The sequence below is a fragment of the Oncorhynchus mykiss genome, chromosome 5 (genome assembly GCF_013265735.2).
Source record: "Oncorhynchus mykiss isolate Arlee chromosome 5, USDA_OmykA_1.1, whole genome shotgun sequence".
Taxonomy (NCBI): Eukaryota; Metazoa; Chordata; class Actinopteri; order Salmoniformes; family Salmonidae; genus Oncorhynchus; species Oncorhynchus mykiss.
This window is the reverse complement of record NC_048569.1, coordinates 65,060,166-65,085,104: the sequence shown is the minus strand read 5'-3', so window position 1 is coordinate 65,085,104 and position 24,939 is coordinate 65,060,166. Positions and strand designations below refer to the sequence as shown.

The 24,939-nt window shown below is 42.5% G+C and overlaps 2 protein-coding genes across 7 annotated transcripts in view; one reads left to right on the top strand and one right to left on the bottom strand.

Moving 5' to 3' along the window:
- Positions 1-1,364, bottom strand: part of mpnd (MPN domain containing) — a 6,757-nt gene extending 5,393 nt beyond the window's left edge. For 2 of the 5 annotated variants that reach the window (XM_036978090.1, XM_036978091.1), the window contains exon 1: positions 1,217-1,364. In XM_036978090.1, coding sequence (XP_036833985.1) covers positions 1,217-1,334 — 118 coding nt within the window. In that variant the 5' untranslated portion in view covers positions 1,335-1,364. The other 3 variants (XM_021603901.2, XM_021603898.2, XM_021603899.2) reach the window with 3 other exon arrangements.
- LOC110524344 (signal-transducing adaptor protein 2) lies at positions 1,358-24,939 on the top strand. Of its 2 annotated transcripts, none has more exons than XM_021603902.2 (14): positions 1,358-1,708; positions 14,446-14,517; positions 14,663-14,782; positions 14,871-14,927; positions 15,849-16,006; positions 16,160-16,291; positions 16,498-16,567; positions 17,204-17,306; positions 17,476-17,574; positions 17,923-17,994; positions 18,117-18,191; positions 22,204-22,272; positions 24,003-24,131; positions 24,314-24,939. In XM_021603902.2, the coding sequence occupies exons 1-14, from the start codon at positions 1,616-1,618 to the stop codon at positions 24,361-24,363; spliced, it is 1,299 nt and encodes a 432-aa protein (XP_021459577.2). In that variant the 5' UTR covers positions 1,358-1,615; the 3' UTR covers positions 24,364-24,939. The 2 variants fall into 2 exon arrangements, with proteins under 2 accessions (XP_021459577.2, XP_021459579.2); XM_021603904.2 differs by lacking the exon at positions 1,358-1,708 and adding an exon at positions 2,047-2,181.

The following is a 24,939-nucleotide window of genomic DNA, read 5'->3' as shown; positions in this document are numbered from 1 at the left end:
TTTATTAATTACCACTATTAAAATTAGATTAAATATGTATGCGCTTTGTTTTTGTTTTCTGGCCATTGGTTATTCTGCATTTCTCCGCAACACGAGGCCTGCTGCTCGAGATTAATTTCACCGAGTATTATAATTAAAATCACTATTTTATCATTCTCACCCATTTCTCTGAAAGCGTCGGAGAGCGGCTTTATTTCCAACTCCGCCAAGAGGTTTTCTTTTCGGGCCACTTTAGAGCAATGCACAGAATAGGTTCAATAAACACAATTCGCCACACTGGCTGGCGAGCTATTATTCAAAAACATAAAATGAAGGCGTCTGTATCTGCAGTGTAGTTTCCTTGTTGTGTTGCTTTAATGTCAATTCCCCTCCCCTTTCTTTCTCTCACTCCCGTCCTTGTCACTCTCCCCGTAAACAAAAGCGATGTTTCTTTGATCCTATGTCTCATCGGCTACTATTCGGCTACTACTATGCAATGTCCACTCGGTATCGGACATAGTTTGATATAGTCAAAATATATATTTATCTATAAATTAGTAATTACATGGTAGAATTAGATCATCAGTTTATAAATTCCTGCTTCCGGAAAGATAGTGTCGCTCGGTGCTTTGAGACAGCCGCTATGTACGTGGCCAGTCAGTCCATTCGGTGATTTTAGCAAAGAGAAAATAATAAAAACATTTAATTGCTGGCATTTATAAACACGTACCACAAGTAGCCGAAGACACATTTACAATCAAACATATGTAAAATAAGTTAACCTTGTCCAAACCGCATCATCCCTAGCCCTTAATTCCCCTATATTTAGACACTAGAGAATCTCCTCCTTTTACAGTCAGTCCCACGCTCCCCCTCGTCTCTTTCCTCCTTTGCGAGGTTCCTCTATCACGAAAAGGAGCAAATTAACGAAACAAATCCTGTGGGGGGCAGCAAACCTCCACTTACAAGTAAACATTCACTGTGACAATAAATCTCGCCAGTTTGTAGCCTAGTTCTAAAGCCCGGAAATTAGTTACCTCTGGTTCGTTCAGCCATCCCCATGGGGAACATGAATGGGTTTTGGGATAAACGCCGAAAATAAGTTCTGAGGTTAACACAGGCGTAGGAGATCTTGTACGCGTTGAGCTTAGTAGACTAAATAAGTAGCCTAATTAAAACTTCAACTATAGTGAGAAACAATTTTTTAAATGTAATTTACGGTAGTTCCTGCACTCACCGAAAGTTTTTTGTAAAAACGTCTGTGCGCTTCCTCGTCTGGAAAAATAGGTATGGCCCAATGTGAAATAGACCAATGAGCGTTTAGCCAGCAGTGGGCGTGTTTTGGCGACAGACATGCCTCAAGTGGCACCTGTAGTACTCTACGGACAATTGTTTCCAGTCAAGAGAGGAACGCCAGATGATACTTAAGCACATAACAAAAGCTTCTCCAAATTATAGCTGGACGACCAACCAAACCTCGTGGCTTTTCTCTGACAGGGACTGTCGATATCTTATGTTATACATTTTTCTTGTTCACTTCAAGCCATAAGTCCACCCAGGTGTTGATAAACCACTTAACCTGGAGAGCGGGGAATCACGGTTGCCGTGCGTAAACTCTTCGTCGCGCTCGGCACTGATGGCGGCGACCAAGCGAGCTGGGCGACAGCGCGAACAGCTTCCACACTGCTACTACGAAGGATTTCTGGAAAAAAGGTCATTCGAAGACAAGGTATAAAGATGTTGCTACATTGTGTAGTAGTAATTCAATACACTAGGGTCAGACAGACTTCCTGTGTCGATTTAAGATACCACGAAATAATCAAATATACTTACTGTAGCATGTTTGCACAGATCCATATGGCTGTGTGCTTACAAACTAAACGTCCGAACACTTCCTACCCAGTTACGCTTACACACAGGTATGCTAGCTAGCTAATTAGCACAGGTGTGTTTTCCGTTAACATGGATATGTTCCTGTGGGACCTGACCACACAACTGAACAGTAGTCCGGGTGCGACCACTAGGGCCTGCCTTGTTAGGGGTGGGTATAACCTTTGGAACGTTTCAACAGGAATCTGTTCCAAAAACGGAATCAAGCCACCTAGAAAAGTAGCTACCGAAAAGGCATCAACTCACCATGTAGCTTTTTCTTAAATGTTTGTCCGTAGGGAACGAGGACAGAGATGTTTCGGAATAAACGTGGTGAGTGAAAAACAGAATGAAATAACCCACTCCCTACCGACAATGGACCTGATCGGACAGCTCAGAGCTTCTGCTCTTTTCAGTCCATAAAACAAATGGATTGGTGGAAGGAGGGTGTGGTCAAGCAAGGCATCCCGAGGCTAAATGTACTAAGGTTTACTGGTAATATATAACTTTTTGTATGCGTTGCTTGTTGTCAAGCTAGTTATTGTAATGGAGCAGGGCTCGACCTTCTAGCCCGAAGTCCAGCAGTCGATATCCACGTGTATAAACCCATGGTCGTTATATTATATACGAAGTTTTTGGAACATATTCCTGTTGGAACGTTCCAGAAAGGAAACCCACCCCCCTGTTAACGTTCAAAACAAGCGTCCAGGCTCTTAACAAAACAAGACTGTGTAATGGCCAAAGCCATCGATCATGTGACAGCATTCATTCCTATGTGAAGAGTTAATATAGCATTTTGAAGTCTGTTAAAATGGCATGTCATTGGCTGCGTTTACACAGGCAGACCAATTCTGATATTGTTTACACTAATTGGTCTTTTGACCATTCAAATCAGGTATTTTTTCAGAGCTGGTCTGTTGCTTCACAGTCCCCTACTGTTCCATAAAGGTGTATTTTATCTGGGGGGGGGGGGGGTTAAATAACATTTTACAGCTTGCATGAGTTACTTGATGTGGAATAGAGTTCCATGTAGTCATGGCTGTATGTAGTACTGTGTACCTCCCATAGTCTGTTCTGGACTGTGAAGAGACCTCTGGCATGTCTTGTGGGGTGTACATGGGTGTTTGTGTTGTGTGCCAGTAGTTCAAATAGACAGCTCGGTGCATTCAACATGTCAATACCTCTCACACAAAAATAAGTAGTGATGAAATCAATCTCTCCTCCACTTTGAGCCAAGAGAGATTGACATGTCTTGTATTAATGTTATCTCTCTGTGTACATCTAAGAGCCAGCTATGCTGCCCTGTTCTTAGGAAAATTTAAATTGGCTAAGTCCCTCTGTGGCACCTGACCACACAACTGAACAGTAGTCTGGGTGCGACCACTAGGGCCTGCCTTGTTGATAGTGCTGTTAAGGCAGAGCAGCACATTATTATGGACCGACTTCTCCCCATCTCTTAGCTACTGTTTTATCAATATGTTTTGACCATGACAGTTTTACAATCTAGTACTAAAAGAAGTTTAGTCACCGCAACTTGCTCAATTTCCACATTATTCATTACAATATTTAGTTGAGGTTTAGTGACTGATTTGTCCCAAATACAATGCTTTTAGTTGAAATATTTTGGGCTAACTTATTCCTTGCCACCCATTCTGAAAGCAACTGCAGCTTTTTAAGTGTTGCAGTCATTTCGGTCGCTGTAGTAGTTTACATGTATAGTGTTGAGTCTAGAGGTCCACCGATTTATGATTTTTTTCAACACCGATACCGATTTAACGCCGATACCAATTATTGGAGGACCAAAAAAAGCCGATAACGATTAATCGGCCAATTTTTTTTGTATTTTATTATTTATTTGTAATAATGACAATTACAACAATACTGAATGAATACTTATTTTAACTTAACACATCAATAAAATCAATTTAGCCTCAAAGAAATAATGAAACATGTTCAATTTGGTTTAAATAATGTAAAAACAAAGTGTTGGAAAAGAAAGTAAAAGTGCAATATGTGCCATGTAAAAAAAGCTAACTTAAGTTCCTTGCTCAGAACATGAGAACATATGAAAGCTGGTGGTTCCTTTTAACATGAGTCTTCAATATTCTCAGGTAAGAAGTTTTAGGTTGTAGTTATTATAGGACTATTTCTCTCAATACCACTTGTAATTCATATACCTTTGACTATTTGATGTTCTTATTGGCACTTTAGTATTGCCCGTGTAACAGTATAGCTTCCGCCCCTCTCCTCGTCCCTACCTGGGCTCGAACTAGGAACACATCGACAACAGCCACCCTCGAAGCATCGTTACCCATCGCTCCACAAAAGCCGCTGCCCTTGCAGAGCAAGGGGAACAACTACTTCAAGGTCTCTGAGCGAGTTACGTCACCGATTGAAATGCTAGTAGTGCGCACCACGCGAACTAGCTAGCCATTTGACATCGGTTACACCACCCTAATCTTGGGAGTTGATAGGCTTGAAGTCATAAACAGCTCAATGTTTGAAGCACGGGGAATAGCTGCTGGCAAATGCACATAAGTGCTGTTTGAATAAATGCTTACGAGCCTGCTGCTGCCTACCACTGCTCAGACTGCTCTATCAGATATCAAATCATAGACTTAATTATAACATAATACACAGAAATACATTAATATGGTCAAATTCGGAAACTATCATTTCGAAAACAAAGTTTATTCTTTCAGTGAAATACGGAACCGTTCCGTATTTTATCTAACGGGCGGCATCCATAAGTCTAAATATTCCTGTTACATTGTACAACCTTCAATGTTATGTCATAATTACGTAAAATTCTGGCAAATTAGTTCGCAACGAGCCAGGCGGCCCAAACTGTTGCATATACCCTGACTCTGCGTGCAGTTAACGCAAGAGAAATGACACAATTTCCCTACTTTAATATTGCCTGCTAACCTGGATTTCTTTTAACTAAATATGCAGGTTTAAAAAAATATGCCTCTGTGTATTGATTTTAAGAAAAGCATTGATGTATATGGTTAGGTACATTCGTGCAACGATTGTGCTTTTTTCGCAAATGCGCTTTTATTTAAGTCATCACCCATTTGGCGAAGTTGGTCTTCACACAGTTCGCAACGAGCCAGGCGGCCCAAACTGCTGCATATAGCCTGACTCTGTTGCACAGAACGCAAGAGAAGTGACACAATTTCTCTAGTTAAAAGAAGTTAATGTTAGCAGGCAATATTAACTAAATATGCAGGTTTAAAAATATATACATGTGTATTGATTTTAAGAAAGGCGTTGATGTTTATGGTTAGGTACACTGGTGCAACAACAGCTAATTTTTTTTGCGAATGCGCTTGTTAATTAGCCGTTTGGTGAAGTAGGCTATGATTCAATGATAAATGAACAGGCACCGCATCGATTATATGCAACGCAGGACAAGCTAGATAACTACACATGGTTGATGATATTACTAGTTTAACTAGTGATTATGTTAAGGTTGATTGTTTTTATAAGATACGTTTAATGCTACCTAGCCCCTTACCTTGGCTCCTTGCTGCACTCGCATAACAGGTAGTCAGCCTGCCACGCAGTCTCCTCGTGGAGTGCTATGTAATCGGCCGTGATCGGTGTCCAAAAATGCAGATTACCGATTGTTATCGACACTTGAAATCGGAACGAACGAATCGGCCATTCCGATTAATCGGTCGACCTCTAGTTGAGTCATCCACATACATAGACACACTGGCTTTACTCCAAGCCAGTGGCGTGTTAGTAACTATTGAAAAGAGTAAGGTGCCTCGACAGCTGCCCTGGGGAATTCCTGATTCTACCTGGATTATGTTTGAGGCTTCCATTAAAGAACACCCTCTGTGTTCTGTTAGACTGGTAACTGTTTATCCACAATATAGCAGGGGGTGTAAAGCCATAACACATACATTTTTCCAGCAGCAGACTATGATCGATAATGTCAAAAGCCGCACTGAAGTCTAACAAAACAGCCCCCACAATCTTTTTAGCATCAATTTCTCTCAGCCAATCAGTATTTTATGTAACTGCTGTGCTTGCTGAATGTCATTCCCTATAAGCACGCTGAAAGTTTGTCAGTTTGTTTACTGTAAAATAGTATTGAATTTGGTCAAACACACATACCCGCTGGATGAGGAGGGCTAGGAGTGTATTGCCCCCTAGGGCTGGGCGGTATAGCATATTTTACAATCTAGCGGTATTGATGCACGGACCGGTTTGGGTTTTTACTTCACCTTCTATAATGGTATTTTAATGTTTGGTTTGTTAAATGTGATACGTCTGCGTAATGTCCATTTGTATAGTTTACTCCACTACTTGAGTCATCTCTTTTTCTCTTTCGAGAGAGAGAGAGAGACCTAGTCCCACCCTGTCACTCAAACGCATTTGTTGTCGCTTGACCACAAGACCCTTTCGTGTATGACAACTATGTTGTTTCCACTTTGATCTAATAGAAATCCACAAGCGTTCTATAATTTCAATATTAGTTTGTTTCTTACATCTTTAATTTCCGTCACCAAGATGGCATAGCAGTCAGACGTCCTTTGTCCTCGTCTTGTCGTGTCATATATATATATATATATATATATATATATATATATATATATATATATATATATATATATATATATATATATATATATATATATATATATATATATATATATATATATATATATATATATATATATATATATGCATGCGCACGCACGCACAGTGGGGCAAAAAAGTATTTAGTCAGCCACCAATTGTGCAAGTTCTAACACTTAAAAAGATGAGAGGCCTGTAATTTTCATCATAGGTACACTTCAACTATGACAGACAAAATGAGGGGAAAAAATCCAGAAAATCACATTGTAGGATTTTTTTAAATGAATTTATTTGCACATTATGGTGGAAAATAAGTATTTGGTCAATAACAAAAGTTTATCTCAAATACTTTGTTATATACCCTTTGTTGGCAATGACAGAGGTCAAACGTTTTCTGTAAGTCTTCACAAGGTTTTCACACACTGTTGCTGGTATTTTGGCCCATTCCTCCATGCAGATCTCCTCTAGAGCAGTGATGTTTTGGGGCTGTTGCTGGGCAACACGGACTTTCAACTCCCTCCAAAGATTTTCTCTGGGGTTGAGGTCTGGAGACTGGCTAGGCCACTCCAGGACCTTGAAATGCTTCTTACAAAGCCACTCCTTCATTGCCTGGGCGGTGTGTTTGGGATCATTGTCATGCTGAAAGACCAGCCACGTTTCATCTTCAATGCCCTTGCTGATGGAAGGAGGTTTTCACTCAAAATCTCACGATACATGGCCCCATTCATTCTTTCCTTTACACGGATCAGTCATCCTGGTCCCTTTGCAGGAACAACAGCCCCAAAGCATGATGTTTCCACCCCCATGCTTCGCAGTAGGTATGGTGTTATTTTGATGCAACTCAGCATTCTTTGTCCTCCAAACACGACGAGTTGAGTTTTTAACCAAAAAGTTATATTTTGGTTTCATCTGACCATATGACATTCTCCCAATCTTCTTCTGGATCATCCAAATGCTCTCTAGCAAACTTCAGACGGGCCTGGACATGTACTGGCTTAAGCAGGGGGACACGTCGGGCACTGCAGGATTTGAGTCCCTGGCGGCGTAGTGTGTTACTGATGGTAGGCTTTGTTACTTTGGTCCCAGCTCTCTGCAGGTCATTCACTAGGTCCCCCCGTGTGGTTCTGGGATATTTGCTCACCGTTCTTGTGATCATTTTGACCCCACGGGGTGAGATCTTGTGTGGAGCCCCAGATCAAGGGAGATTATCAGTGGTCTTGTATGTCTTCCATTTCCTAATAATTGCTCCCACAGTTGATTTCTTCAAACCAAGCTGCTTACCTATTGCAGATTCAGTCTTCCCAGCCTGGTGCAGGTCTACAATTTTGTTTCTGGTGTCCTTTGACAGCTCTTTGGTCTTGGCTATAGTGGAGTTTGGAGTGTGACTGTTTGAAGTTGTGGACAGGTGTCTTTTATACTGATAACAAGTTCAAACAGGTGCCATTAATACAGGTAACGAGTGGAGGACAGAGGATCCTCTTAAAAAATAAGTTACAGGTCTGTGAGAGCCAGAAATCTTGTTTGTAGGTGACCAAATGCTTATTTTCCACCATATTTTGCAAATAAATTCATAAAAAATCCTACAAGGTGATTTTCTGGATTTTTTTCTCATTTTGTCTGTCTTAGTTGAAGTGTACCTATGATGCAAATTACAGGCCTCTCGTCTTTTTAAGTTGGAGAACTTGCACAATTGGTGGCTGATTAAATACTTTTTCCCCCACTGTATATATATTTGCAACTTTCTTCACATACCTTTTTATATTTGTTTTTCCATAAACTCAACTTCAAAACACTCTCCTGCAACCCGCCTCACCAATTTATATGAAAAATATATATATTTATTATTTACCTCATCTGTAATCCTCCATGGAAGCTAACCAGAAGCTAGCCAGAAGCTAGTTAGCTTCTTTACTGGCTAATCGTTAGTATTCAGCTAACCACGGTTTGTGGTCATCAGCTATCCTTTAGCTCAAATCTATCGCCAGTTTTGTACGGCGCGGCTCGGACCGGAACATACCGGACCTATTTTTCTCTCCATGTCCCCGGATTTCAACCGAAAGCTCTGGACATTTATACCTGGATCTCGCAGCTAGCTAGCTGCTATCCGTGTGACTATCGGCTTACGTCGGTCCCGGAGCAAACATAAATTATTCCAGAGCTAGCCAGCTAAAGAGTTCCATCAGCCACTCCTGGGCTACAATCACTCATCCGGACCCGTTTTACTGCCAACGTGGAGCCCCACCGGGCCTTCACAACTGGACTATCAACGTTATCTGCCCGATGGAGTTATCCAGCTGGCTCCTCCGTCGCGATGTTACCTGAACGCCCATCTGCGGCCCGCTAATCGTTAGCTGTCTTATCGGCTGCTATCTGAATAGATCTATCGGACAATTTTTTTTTTTCCCCCCCCTTTTTTCTTGGGCCTCTAACTATATCTTTTTTTTTTTTTTGCGAATTGGATTGATCCCCTCTACCACACGGAACCCTACTAATCCTACCGACGGAAACGCACGAGGTGGCTAAAACAGACCTCCATCCTATGCTAGCTTGCTACCGATGGCCCGGCTAGCTGTCTGAATCGCCGTGACCCCAACCAACCTCACTGGACCCTTTTGATCACTCGACTAAGCATGCCTCTCCTTTAATGTCAATATGCCTTGTCCATTGCTGTTCTGGTTAGTTGGCTTATTTCACTGTAGAGCCTCTAGTCCTGCTCACTATACCTTATCCAACCTATTAGTTCCACCACCCACACATGCAATGACATCTCCTGGTTTCAATGATGTTTCTAGAGACAATATCTCTCTCATCATCACTCAATACCTAGGTTTACCTCCACTGTATTCACATCCTACCATACCTTTGTCTGTACATTATACCTTGAAGCTATTTCATCGCCCCAGAAACCTCCTTTTACTCTGTTCTAGACAACCAATTCTCATTGCTTTTAGCTGTACCCTTATCCTACTCTTCCTCTGGTGATGTAGAGGTGAATCCAGGCCCTGCAGTGCCTAGCTCCACTCCTATTCCCCAGGCGCTCTCTTTTGATGACTTCTGTAACCGTAATAGCCTTGGTTTCATGCATGTTAACATTAGAAGCCTCCTCCCTAAGTTTGTTTTATTCACTGCTTTAGCACACTCTGCCAACCCGGATGTTCTAGCTGTGTTTGAATCTTGGCTTAGGAAGACCACCAAAAATTCTGAAATTTTCATCCCTAACTACAACATTTTCAGACAAGATATAAATGCCAAAGTGGGCGGTGTTGCAATCTACTGCAAAGATAGCCTGCAGAGTTCTGTCCTACTATCCAGGTCTGTACGCAAACAATTTGAAATTCTACTTTTAAAAATCCACCTCTCTAAAAATAAGTCTCTCACTGTTGCCGCCTGCTATAGACCCCCCCTCTGCCCCCAGCTGTGCTCTGGACACCATATGTGAGCTGATTGCCCCCCATCTATCTTCAGAGCTCGTGCTGCTGGGCGACCTAAACCGGAACATGCTTAACACCCCAGCCATCCTACAATCTAAGCTTGATGCCCTCAATCAATTATCAATGAACCTACCAGGTACCTCCCCAAAGCCGTAAACACGGGCACCCTCATAGATATCATCCTAACCAACTTGCCCTCTAAATACACCTCTGCTGTCTTCAACCAAGATCTCAGCGATCATTGCCTGCATCCGTAATGGGTCAGCGGTCAAACGACCTCCACTCATCACTGTCAAACGCTCCCTGAAACACTTCAGTGAGCAGGCCTTTCTAATCGAGCTGGCCGGGGTATCCTGGAAGGATATTGATCTCATCCCGTCAGTAGAGGATGCCTGGTTATTTTTTTTAAATGCCTTCCCTAACCATCTTAAATAAGCATGCCCCATTCAAGAAATGTAGAACCAGATATAGCCCTTGGTTCTCCCCAGACCTGACTGTCCTTAACCAACACAAAAACATCCTATGGCGTTCTGCATTAGCATCGAACAGCCCCCGTGATATGCAGCTTTTCAGGGAAGCTAGAAACCAATATACACAGGCAGTTAGAAAAGCCAAGGCTAGCTTTTTCAAGCAGAAATTTGCTTCCTGTAACACTAACTCAAAAAAGTTCTGGGACACTAAAGTCCATGGAGAATAAGAACACCTCCTCCGAGCTGCCCACTGCACTGAAGATGGGAAACACTGTCACCACTGATAAATCCACTATAATTGAGAATTTCAATAAGCATTTTTCTAGGGCTGGCCATGCTTCCCACCTGGCTACCCCTACCCCGGTCAACAGCACTGCACCCCCCACAGCAACTCGCCCAAGCCTTCCCCATTTCTCCTTCTCCCAAATCCAGTCAGCTGATGTTCTGAAAGAGCTGCAAAATCTGTACCCCTACAAATCAGCCGGGCTAGACAATCTGGACCCTTTCTTTCTAAAATTATCTGCCGAAATTGTTGCTACCCCTATTACTAGCCTGTTCAACCTCTTTTTCATGTCGTCTGAGATTCCCAAAGATTGGAAAGCAGCTGCGGTCATCCCCCTCTTCAAAGGGGGGGACACTCTTGACCCCAACTGCTACAGACCTATATCTATTCTACCCTGCCCTTTTAAGGTCTTCGAAAGCCAAGTCAACAAACAGATTACCGACCATTTCGAATCTCACCATACCCTCTCTGCTATGCAGAACTGGTCATGGGTGCACCTCAGCCACGCTTAAGGTCCTAAATGATATCTTAAGAGCCATCGATAAGAAACATTACTGTGCAGCCGTATTCATTGATCTGGCCAAGGCTTTCAACTCTGTCAATCACCACATCCTCATCGGCAGACTCGACAGCCTTGGTTTCTCACATGATTGCCTCGCCTGGTTCACCAACTACTTCTCTGAAAGAGTTCAGTGTGTCAAATCGGAGGGCCTGTTGTCTGGACCTCTGGCAGTCTCTATGGGGGTGACACAGGGTTCAATTCTTGGACCGACTCTCTTCTCTGTATACATCAAAGATGTCGCTCTTGCTGCTGGTGAGTCTCTGATCCACCTCTACGCAGACGACCCCATTCTGTACTTCTGGCCCTTCTTTGGACACTGTGTTAACAACCCTCCAGGCAAGCTTCAATGCCATACAACTCTCCTTCCGTGGCCTCCAATTGCTCTTAAACAACTACTAACTACTACAAATACCTAGGTGTCTGGTTAGACTGTAAACTCTCCTTCCAGACTCACATTAAGCATCTCCAATCCAAAATTAAATCTAGAATTGTCTTCCTATATCGCAACAAAGCATCCTTCACTCATGCTGCCAAACATACCCTCGTAAAACTGACCATCCTACCGATCCTTGACTTCGGCGATGTCATTTACAGAATAGCCTCCAATACCCTACTCAACAAATTGGATGCAGTCTATCACAGTGCCATCCGTTTTGTCACCAAAGCCCCATATACTACCTACCATTGCGACCTGTACGCTCTCGTTGGCTGGCCCTCGCTTCATACTCGTCGCCAAACCCACTGGCTCCATGCCATCTACAAGACACTGCTAGGTAAAGTCCCCCTTATCTCAGCTCGCTGGTCACCATTGCATCACCCACCTGTAGCACGCGCTCCAGCAGGTATATCTCTCTGGTCACCCCCAAAACCAATTCTTCCTTTGGCCGCCTCTCCTTCCAGTTCTCTGCTGCCAATGACTGGAACGAATTACAAAAATCTCTGAAACTGGAAACACTCATCTCCCTCACTAGCTTTAAGCACCAGCTGTCAGAGCAGCTCACAGATTACTGCACCTGTACATAGCCCATCTATAATTTAACCCAAACAACTGCCTCTTTCCCTACTGTATTTATTTTATTTATTTATTTTGCTCCTTTGCATCCCATTATTTTTATTTCTACTTTGCACATTCTTCCACTGCAAATCTACCATTCCAGTGTTTTTACTTGCTATATTGTATTTACTTTGCCACCATGGCCTTTTTTTTTTGCCTTTACCTCCCTTATCATACCTCATTTGCTCACATCGTATCTAGACTTGTTTCTACTGTATTATTGACTGTATGCTTGTTTTACTCCATGTGTAACTCTGTGTTGTTGTATGTGTCGAACTGCTTTGCTGTATCTTGGCCAGGTCGCAATTGTAAATGAGAACTTGTTCTCAACTTGCCTACCTGGTTAAATAAAGGTGAAATATTTTCTTTGTTGTTGACTGGGGAAGGGCTGATCCAGATGAGTGATTTACATCTCACTAATGTGTGGAATGAGCCTGGGCCTCTACTTAAGCAAGCTGGAAACTCCCTGGAGTTTCCTGTAATATTTCCTATCGTCATGGTACACACAAACTTGCATGTAGAGATGTTGGGCAATTCCACGGTTACGACATTGCACTGGTACTTAGATTTTTCACTTAAAATGTATGCCAAACAAAAAACATTGATTTAAAAGTTTAACAAACCATAGAACTCTATGCTAGTGATGGGGGAGGGGGAATAAATAGTTAGATATTAAAATATTATTTTTGATATATTGTATCGCTTTGACTCGCAATATTATTTTAGCGCTAGTTGGCTTTACTTGCACCAAAACTCCAGTATTTTTGCTTCATAGCTTGTTCTCAACTTTTAGAAATCCAATTTTGTTTTCAGGACCTTTATTTCCATGACTGATCGAAACTTGTTTTCTCATGTCCCGCAGCAGATATATGGTAAGCAACATGTTTAGAACAACGAATCGCAGTAAAATCACTATCAAATCGCAATACATATATAATCATGAGAATTGCAATACATATCATATTGGCACCTAAGTATTGTGATATTGTATCGCGAGGTCCCTGGCAATTCCCAGCCCTGCTCTGCACAAGGACTAATTTTAACAATTAAAACACAACAATATCCATGTGAGCCAAATGGCTGACAATTTGTTTTATGGGACAATTCAATTTGGGTTGTCTTGTGCGATCAACGTTTGTTGTCTGGATTCCCCTGAAGTCTTTGCACCAACAATTTAATCCCCTTAACATTTTTAAGCCATATTTTGAGACATTGTCTAAATGTTTGAGATAGTTACCCAGGAATATTCCTGGGTAACTAACACAGAAAATGTCTGCATGCCGGCTCTAGTATGTGTGCAATGGGTGGAACACACATTATAAATGGTTTCTGGTAAATAGGGTGTTTTTTTGGACTTTGTTCTCTCTGAAGGAGCCAAGGGATGTCAGAGACAGAACTGGTTAGACTACTTATTGCCACAAGGCATTACGTTTGGAGCAGGCTGGTGTGACAGATTAGATGGACAGGTCTTTATTATTATTATTATTGTCTTTGCTGTATTGTCCGATTAGAGCAATGGGCTGGGCTTCAGACATGACTGGACAGTGTTGGGGTTCTAATAATGGCATCCTGTGATATGTGGTTGTTTTCCCAATCTGTCATTCAGCCTGTTTTGTTCTGTTTACTACCAGAGTCGTTCCATTTCATTTCAGCAAGCGATGTTACCCACCATCTCAGATTGTTATGAAATTGTTTCTGTAGTTAGAAACAAGTAAGATTGTTTCAGGAATGCCATTCTTTTGACATTTTCTCTGAGAAATTAAGCTAATTGATTGCATCCAAATTGGCCCTTTTTAATTAATAAGATTCAGATAATATTAAATATAGTACCAAACATCTTCCTACCAATGAAACATTTGTGAGGAATCCCCCAAAATGGTCAAAAGCCACCCACGTGTGGTCATCTTCATAATTCAAGCCAGTCCTGTCACATGTTAGGCTTGATGGGAACTAGACACGGTCAGTCAGTTCAACAGGATTTACATGAATTACACTGGGAGAACGATTTTCAACGATAATATAATGTGCCACTTTGTGTAGACTGGTGACTCAAATGACACGACTCATTACACATAACTATACTGACAAACGGGAATTCATTATCTATAGTTCATCTCATGCACTATTCTTGTAAATCTTTATGGTGTCATACAACGTGTCATAGCCATTGTCTGTCTTCCACCACCTCTCTCTGTCTTTTCTAGGCATCTCGGCGACTATGGACATGCTTGTGTGGAAACATTCTTTTCTTCTACAACAACACCAATGACAATTATGTGAGTTAACTGGAAGTAATGGGCAAGAGAAGGGGCCTACGATGGGACAAGTGGGACATCAGATGGAGGAAAGCTCAGTGGTCGATGTATTGTGGTGGCCACTCCCATTTGTCACTGCATACTCATTTGTGTGTGTTTTCAACAGTATGTGGAGAAACTAGAGCTTCGTAGCCCCATCTCCTTGACTGATGACTGCAATCGGGACAGAAACCTGGAGGCAGCCAGACTCATCCTGCGTATGGAGGATGGGGAGATCAAAATCACTGTAAGGACATGGATGACTATTTTCCTTTTTGTTTTGCATTACTATTGTTTAATTAATGGTTTAATGGGTTTTTTCCTTCACTCTACAGGCCCCAAGTCTAGAGGCTCGAGAACTATGGAAAGGTTTCATCTACTCTGTAGTTGAGGTTAGTGAAACATGATACAGCTAATTCACTATCATACCACATATGGCTCAGTAGGCTAGTTTTCCTGGTAATATCTGGTCAGTAAACTGAGAATAATTTATTTTTATCTCGTGGTTCAAGCCCTGCTTATCTCCAGTCTTGGCAGGGATTATAAGAACACTTATCAAGTCAGTTATGTTTTATGCCCCCTTTTCGCCCCAATTTTGTGATATCCAATCACGATCTTGTCTCATCGTTTGCAACTCCCCTAACGTGCTCGGGAGAGGTGAAGGTCGAGTTATGCATCCTAAGCCACGCTTCTTAACACTCTCACGTAACCAGGAAGCCAGCTGCACCAATGTGTCGGATGAAACGGTGTTCAACTGACGACCCAAGTCAGCCTGCAGGCGCCTGGCCCGCCACAAGGAGTCGCTGGAGCGTGATGAGCCAAGTAAAGCCCCCCCCGGCCAAACTCAACCCGGACGACACTGGGCCAATTGTGCGCCGCCCTATGGGACTCCCAGTCACGGCCGGTTGTGACACCGCCTGGGATCGAACCCCAGGCTGTAGTGACGCTCTAACACTGCGATACAGTGCCTTAAAGTGCTGCGTCACTCGGGAGGCCCCAAATCACACTTTTATGATTGCACATTTTTAATTAAGCCTGATCTTTCTCTTTCCTACCCTATTTTTTAACTTTCGTCTTGGCTCGCTTCCCATCTCTCAAGCTGTCTGTCTCACTGGCATGCACAGACAGTATAATATCATGCCATATATTTATTGGTGTTATATAATTATCTGTCTGTGGGGAATTTGATGAAACTGCATTGGTAACAATGGCATAATGGCACACAGCTTAGTCAATATTGCCTCAAACATTTCCAGTGTTTCATGGCCTTTGGTCTAAATGATGGTAAATACTCCTTGTGTCTCTCCCTCCAGCTGTCAGTGCCAAGCTCACTCAACCTGCTGCCAGGCCAGATCCACATGATGAGAGAAACGGTAGAGACCGAGAGGGAGAGACTAAAGACCCTGTCCCCTACCCCTGCGGCAGCATCCAGCTCCAACCTTTACCTCAGCCTCATAGGGGACATGCCTGCGTGAGTGCCCTATATATACATTAGAAATCTAGGGGAGAAAGGTGCTGGTAGCCGGAGGTTTACACTGGGCTGTTTACTGGTGTCTGGCTAGCTCTGTTTGCCCAATTTTCTTCTACTGTTCAGATGTGTTATATGTGGATGTTCTATGTGCAGGTGTTTTCAGCCCGTGTCTCGTACAGAGGCAGAGATGACTTTGGAGAGACACTCTGACTGTGGGAACCTGCTGATTCGGCCTAGCAGGGATGGCGCCTCATTGGCTGTCACCACTCGACAGGACCTCAATGGGTACACTCCCCCATTCCCCTCAATTCCTGACAGTGTTGTCTACAGTTCAATCAAAGAAAATACACGTCACATGATAGTTTGATTAATAGTCCATGAAAGCAACACATGCTGAATCAAGTGAAGGAAAGCCCGTACTTATTTGTTCATGTGACAGATTTCTTCTAATTAATTAATGTGTCACTCATTGATACTCTCTCTTCTGGCAGGGCTGTGTTCAGACACTATCGAGTGACCAGGAAACATGACGGAGGATACGCCATCGATGTAGATACTCCAGTGAGTGTTTCAAACGGATTCCTGAGTCATTATTCCTGCTTCCTCGTTGCTGAATACACCTGCTTGTCCACTGCCACACACAACACTTTAAACACAGTACTTTAAAGAGTTTTTTTTATTTGCATAAACGAACATAGATTATTTTATTTTAAAGTTATTTTCTTTATGGCAGTTCACTATTTCACTTTTCCTCATTCTAAACCTATGAATGGGAATTCTCATTATGACCCTGGAGAGGTATTGAGCCTCAGGTTAAACCCAATGTGAAGGAGTGATAAGGAAGACATTGATGAAATATTCTGCAGGTAGTCACAGGATAACAAACCATAAGATTGTCTTTGCCTGCCCCTGTTTTCTCCTGGAAAAACAGACAAATCAATCACTGTGATAATACATCTTACCTTTATTGGTGCTTTTTGATGTTGTGACCTGCATAATGCCTTAGTTCTGCTTTAGCCAATCTCACTTTTCTCTGATTTCTGGCACAGAGTGCGTGGTAAATGTTTCATATTGACAGTCTGGGCCAAATTGACAGTGGGCCATAAATGGGCCATATTGACAGTCTTTTCAGCTGTTTCACTGTATTTCCAGTATGAGGTGGTGTGTGCAGAATGTTAATGATGGTTCTGCCTGTAGATCTTCTGTGCCACACTGCATGATGTCATAAACTGTCTGGTGGACAAGACTAATGGAACTCTGACACCCTTCATTATGGAAGGACCGTACGAAGAGCGCATCAGTAAGATGGAGCACATAGCACTTACTACTGCTCTCTTTCATTCGCTCTTACATTCTCTTTTACATTCTCCCTGTTTTCCCCTCTGTGTTTCTGTTCATTGTCCATCATGAGTTCAGTATAGCTCTGGCTTATTGGTCATGGTCAACATTCATGCCCTCTGTCTCCCTAGCGTTTTTTCAGGCAAATGAGGAGAATGGAGAGAGTCTGCAGTGTGTCCCCAGTACTCCCATGCCCCCTGTGCCAGTCCCTGCTCTACCTCCCAAACCAGGTATACATACCTACCTTACTGGGACCTCCTTGACCCTGTTAACAAACACACCTACACCTTTACAATGTCGCCAAATGCACTTGACCACTTATAGCTCTCATTCATATTAGGAATTAGAGGTAGTTCCCACTAACAAACATTTTTTAGACAAGACAGATAGTCCATTTGCGTCATGTCATAGTGCGTCATAGACGCTATCTGGCGTAAGACCATGGGAAAGGATCTGATCTCAGATCTTCTTGTCAATTTCTATCTCAAGCTTCAAATGATCTATGTTTTGCCTTAGTAATGAACAGATTCAATGAATTATGCTGAAGAGGTAAAATGAATATTGTGTTTTAATCCCAGGTCCAAGAGGGCGTGTACCAACTCCAGAGCCTGAGTCAGATACAAGAGTGTGCCTTGACCTCAATGATACCCGTGAGTACTATCCTTTGTCCCGCTCCCCTCTGTCTTCAAACGCACTTCAAGTATTATTTAATTTCCAAGTATGATTTAATTTCTCACCCTCTGTTGCTATTCTTGTCTGTGTGCTTTTCCAGAGAAAGAAAAGAAAGACACTACTTTGCAGCCTGCTCACCTCTCTCAGACTCCTCCCACACGCTTTCGTCTGCCAAGTGAGTCCCACTCTCTTAAAACTACTGGTACCGTACTAATCTAACAACTTCAGACCAAGGTTATTGTAGTAAACAGAAAATGAAATTGGAAAAAATATTTTTTTGTAAACTGCAGTGGTGGAAATAGTACCCAATTGTCATACTTGAGTAAAAGTAAAGATGCCTTAATTAATAGAAAATTGTGAAATTCACCCAGCAAAATCCTACTTGAGTAAAAGTACATTTAAAAAAGGGCTTTAAATATACTTAAGTATCAAAAGTATAAATAATTTCAAATTTCTTCAATTAAAGACTGCACCATTTTTCTTTTTTATATATGGATAGCCAGAGGCACTTTACAAACAAAGCATGTGTGTTCAGTGAGTCTGCCAGATCAGAGGCAGTAGGGATGACCGGGGGATGTTCTCTTGATAAGTGTGTGAATTAGACCATTTTCCTGTCCTGCTAAGCGTTCAAAATGTAATGTGTACTTTTGGGTGTCCGTATAAATGTATGGACTGAAAAGTACATCATTTTCTTTTGGAATAAAGTAAAAAATAGTAAAGTACAGAATCAAAGTAACTACTGAAGTACTTTACACCACTGGTAAACTGAAATCAAATTAAAACATTTTGTAAAACTATACTGAAACTTATCTTTGACTATAAAATAAAAACCATCAGAAATTGCTGCTCAAACAAATAAAGGGAACACTTAAACAACACAATGTAACTCCAAGTCAATCACACTTCTGTGAAATCAAACTGTCCACTTAGGAAGCAACACTGATTGACAATAAATGTCACATGCTGTTGTGCAAATGGAATAGTCAACAGGTGGAAATTATAGGCAATTAGCAAGACACCCCCAATAAAGGAGTGGTTCTGCAGGTGATGACCACAGACCCCTTCTCAGTTCCTATGCTTACTGGCTGATGTTTTGGTCACTTTTGAATGCTGGCGGTGCTTTCACTCTAGTGGTAGCATGAGACGGAGTCTACACCCCACACAAGTGACTCAGGTAGTGCAGCTCATCCAGGATGGCACATCAATGCGAGCTGTGGCAAGAAGGTTTGCTGTGTCTGTCAGCGTAGTGTCCAGAGCATGGAGGCGCTACCAGGAGACAGGCCAGTACATCAGGAGACGTGAAGGAGGCCGTAGGAGGGCAACAACCCAGCAGCAGGACCGCTACCTCCACCTTTGTGCAAGGAGGAGCAGTGCCAGAGCCCTGCAAAATGACCTCCAGCAGGCCACAAATATGCATGTGTCTGCTCAAACGGTCAGAAACAGACTCCATGAGGGTGGTATGAGGGCCCGACGTCCACAGGTGGGGGTTGTGCTTACAGCCCAACACCGTGCAGGACGTTTGGCATTTGCCAGAGAACACCAAGATTGGCAAATTCGCCACTGGTGCCCTGTGCTCTTCACAGATGAAAGCAGGTTCACACTGAGCACATGTGACAGACGTGACAGAGTCTGGAGACGCCGTGGAGAACGTTCTGCTGCCTGAAACATCCTCCAGCATGACCGGTTTGGTGGTGGGTCAGTCATGGTATGGGGTGGCATTTCTTTGGGGGGGCGCACAGCCCTCCATGTGCTCGCCAGAGGTAGCCTGACTGCCATTAGGTACCGAGATGAGATCCTCAGACCCCTTGTGAGACCATATGCTGGTGCGGTTGGCCCTGGGTTCCTCCTAATGCAAGACCATGCTAGACCTCATGTGGCTTGAATGTGTCAGCAGTTCCTGCAAGAGGAAGGCATTGATGCTATGGACTGGCCCGCCCGTTCCCCAGACCTGAATCCAATTGAGCACATCTGGGACATCATGTCTCGCTCCATCCACCAACGCCACGCTGCACCACAGACTGTCCAGGAGTTGGCGGATGCTTTAGTCCAGGTCTGGGAGGAGATCCCTCAGGAGACCATCCGTCACCTCATCAGGAGCATGCCCAGGCGTTGTACGGAGGTCATATAGGCACGTGGAGGCCACACTCACTACTGAGCCTCATTTTGACTTGTTTTAAGGACATTACATCAAAGTTGGATCAGCCTGTAGTGTGGTTTTCCACTTTAATTTTGAGTGTGACTCCAAATCCAGACCTTCATGGGTTGATAAATTTGATTTCCATTGATCATTTTTGTGTGATTTTGTTGTCAGCACATTCAACTATGTAAAGAAAAAAGTATTTAATAAGAATATTTCATTCATTCAGATCTAGGATGTGTTATTTTAGTGTTCCCTTTATTTTTTTTGAGCAGTGTATATTTTTGCATTTTTTGGCAAATCAAATTGGGTTTTCAAGCTTTTTTGTCATTTGGTTTTTGAGCTTCTGATTCTGGCAGGTAAATGCTGCCAGTAGATGGCAATGTTTCAAATAAGCCTAGCTTGTGTATCACTCACTAACTATCACCAGAGAAGATGAGGCGAAGCGAGAGGATTACGTCTGCCCAAAATCTTTCCCTGCAAGATAAGCAGACGTGTTTGCATGGAGGTGTATGAGTGTCAAATTACTTGAGGCTTATTTAGTTAAATAGAGTAATGTTTAGGTTGTTACGTCCTTTGAGGAAAAACTACTTATTTCTAACTGTTCACATGCGTATCTGCCCTCTCATTGGCTAGAATGATCCCACCCGATCTCATCTCCATCTTTGAGGACATGCATTTTCATTGTTAGAGCGGTTACTTGAGCTATTATATTGACAAGATGTTTGCTATCACTATCGAACAACAGGAAAGAAATGTGAAGCAGCGTCTGTAAAGAAAGCAATACACCCTCTTTTTTTCTGATCAGGGCCACTCTGGTCTGCTTATTGCCCCCCCCACCCCACTGAGGGTGTTCCCCAGAGCTAAACATCTCGCTAGCTATTTTTTTCTGGTTGGGGCGTGGCCACTCCAGTCTGCTCACTGCCCCTGCCCCAACCAGAAAAAAATAGCTAGTGAGATATTTCCTAATTCCTTTTTTTTTCTGGTTGGGGTGGGGGCAGTGGCCTCTCCATCCTTGTTCCTGGAGAGCTACCTTGCTGTAGGTTTTCACTTCAACCCCAGTTGTAACTAACCCGATTTGTCTTATCAACCAGCTAATTATTAGATTCAGCTGCGCTTGGGGCATAAATTTATAGGACAGAAGCTCTCCAGGAACAGGGTTGGAGAGCCCTGCTATAGGCCTACAACACATATATGGTCCTAGCCTCCCATGCATAGGCTACTTTCTGTCTCTAGCACTGAAACTAAATATAGAAATGTTTTTATCAAACTGAAACTAAATAAAAACTAGTAAATCTGAAAACTAACTGAATATACTGGACTTGCTAAATGTACAGTAGCCCTTATCTAGCTAAACACTCATTCAAATAACTCTGAGAAGTAGGGTGCCTTTTTTGGAAATTTACTTGAATCAGTGTGAAACTGCCATAAACACAAAAGTACATGTTTTCAGTAGTATAGTAGTACAGTAGTATAGAGCACAGAATGTCTTCCACAATAACTGTACGAAATAAGGAATAAGAGTACTCAATCTAGAGCCTAAAATAAAATAGCTAGAATGCAACTCAATGCTTGATATTGCTCAGCTAGGTGTCCCTAGGGAGAAATAGTGTTGAAGCTAATGCAAAGTAGCTAACAGCAAACTCCATTTTCATGTTTCGGTAAAATAGTAATTATGTGAAACATTTGTCATGTGTTAATAAACAAATGTACTTGCAGACATTGTCATACAAAGCTTATAAAGGATGTTTAAGGATTGTAACTACTGTCACATTTTACACGTTGCTTCACTTCTGAAACTGCTTTCTGTCACATGACACAAACAGGTTAATTCTACACTGCTGCATTTAAACTGCCTCTAGGGGGCGCTAAACAACTAACATGTCCAGAACACTGAATTTTGAAATAAACGAATAGAAATGAAGACAAATATATAAAATCACAACTATAATAACCTTGCCTCAGCCATTAACTGAAAAATATTGAATGAACTATGTACTTGAAACACGTAGAGGAGCAAGGTTTTGAAACATTGTGTTTTATGTTTTAGTGATGCCCCGTCAGACCCCCCATTTGCCCCATCAAACATCTCTGCCAAGTGAAGTGCTGCTCAGCTCTGGTGAGCAGCCTATTTTCTTGCCTTCTGCGGTCTTGCAAAGACTATTTTTTTAAAACATTGTTTTCGCGGTCTTAGTAGATACAGTGGATTTGGAAAGTATTCAGACCCCTTGACCTCTTCCACATTTTGTTATGTTAATTAAAGACTTATTCTAAAATGGTTTAAATATTTGTCTCCCCTCATAAATCTACACACAATACCCCATAATACCAAAGTAAAACGTTTTTATTAAATGTTTGCAAATGTATTGAAAAGGAAAAACAGAAGTTTCAGACCCTTTGCTATGAAACTTGAAATTGAGTTCCGGTGCATCCTGTTTCTATTGATCATCCTTGATGTTTTTACAACTTGATTGGAGTACACCTGTGGTCAGGTCAATTGATTAGACATGATTTGGAAAGGCACACACCAGTCTATATAAGGTCCCATAGTTGACCATGCATGTCAGAGCAATAACCAAGCCATGAGGCCGAATAAATTGTCCTTAGAGCTCCAAGACAGGATTGTGTCGAGGCACAGATCTGGGGAAGGGTACCAAAACATTTCTGCAGCATTGAATGTCCCCAAGAACAAGTTCCCCGAAGAAGTTTGGAACCACCAAGACTCTTCCTAGAGCTGGCCACCCAGCCAAACTGAGCAATCGGGGGAGAAGGGCCTTGGTCAGGGAAGTGAACAAGAACCCTATGGTCACTCTGACAGAGTTCCTCTGTGGAGAGGGGAGAACCTTCCAGAAGGAGGACAATCTCTGTAGCACTCCAGCAATCAGGCCTATATTGTAGTGGCCAGACAGAAGCCCTCCTCAATAATTAGGCACATAACCGCCCGCTTGGAGTTTGCCATAAGGCACCTATAGACACTCAGACCATGAGAAACCATATTCTCTGGCCTGATTTAAACCAAGATTCAACTATTTGGCCTGAATGCCAAGCGTCACGTCTGGCACCATCCCTACGGTGAAGCGTGGTTGCAGCATCCTGCTGTGGAGATGTTTTTCAGCTGCAGGGATTGGGAGACTAGTCAGGATCAAGGGAAAGATGAATGGAGCAAAGTACAGAGACCCTTGATGAAAATCTGCTCAGTACCTCAGACTGGGGCCAAGGTTTACCTTCCAACAGGACAATGACCCTAAGCACACAGCCAAGACAACGCAGGAGTGGTTTCGGGACATGTCCTTGAGTGTCCCAGCCAGAGCGCGGACTTGAAACCAATCGAACACCTCTAGAGAGACCTGAAAGATAGCTGTACAGCGACACTCCCCATCCAACCTGACAGAGCTTGAGAGGATCTGCAGAGTAGAAATGGGAGAAACTCTCCAAATACAGGTGTGCCAAGCTTGTAGCGTCATACCCAAGAAGACTCAAGGCTATAATCGCTGCCAAAGGTACTTCAACAAAGTACTGAGTAAAGGTTCTGAATACTATTGCAAAAATGTCAACCTGTTTTTGCTTTGTCATTATGAGGTATTGTGTGTAGATTGATGAGGGGCGAAACTATTTAAGCAATTTTAGAATAAGGCTGAAATGTAACAATGTGGAAAAAGTCAAGGGGTCTAAATACTTTCCGAATGCACTGCATCTCATTTTATAAGGCAGTCGACATGCTTTTTTTTTTTTTAAATACCTATCATGGCACCTTGAGGTGTTTTTGTCTTTTGTGTTTATTTTTTAGGTTATCCACTGAATCTTCCCTTTGGGAATCAGTCAATGAAATTGTTTCCCCTTGTGTTGTAGGACCTGAGAGGAAGGCCCTGATGCCACCACTGGTGCCTTCTGTTCGTACACCTCGTACCTCCCACTCGACCTCCACAGATACCCCTGACATCACTGTGACTTCTGTCCCACCACATGCTGTGGCTCAGAGTAGGTCAACCATTTTGATTCTATTTCCTTTTTTACTATCTTGTCATTTAGAGTTCCATCCGTCTTGAATATGATTTAGAGAGGTAATCGCTCAGGGAACTTGTTGCGTATGTATTGTTGAAATGTAGATAAAACCATTCCAAAGTTAAATGCTTGTTTCTTGACTCTCTTGTTCCTTTCAGCCATATCTGAGGAGCTCAAGTTGAAGTTGGAGAAGAGGCGGGCGCAATAACAGTAACCTCTCCTGACAGCTTAGTCAACCAGCAAGTGGAAAAGCCTGCTACAGCAATGGCTTCACAACAAAATGGGGACACTCAACATGTCACTTTCTCTGGTAGACAGAGACATGGACCGTGTTTCCCTCTGTCAGACTCTGCCTCTGGGCTACTCTGGCCGCCTCCTCCCCTGGGCCGGGTGCCTGGGTCTCTCCCTGTTCCTTCTCAGCTGGGCTGTGTATGCTCAGACTCTCTAAGATGAATGCCTTATCGATTGCTCCTTCCTGTATCGTTTCATCCAAACCAGACAATAGCAAATTTAACAGACTGTAAATCGGCATTTAATTGTCACATTCGCACCACGGTTGTTTTGTATATTTGCACATTTTTTGTATTAAATATAATCCAATAGACCTACAGTATCAATTCTAAACCTGTCAGTGTTTTTGTTTCTTTGTCGTTTTGACATGCTAAGGTATTCTATATTTATATTGATATCGCTATACATTTGTCTCAATTCTACAACAGACTTTTGTCAAAGGCAATGAAGCCAATGTCTCCTGAATGAAATAAAAGGAATCACTGGTATTGTA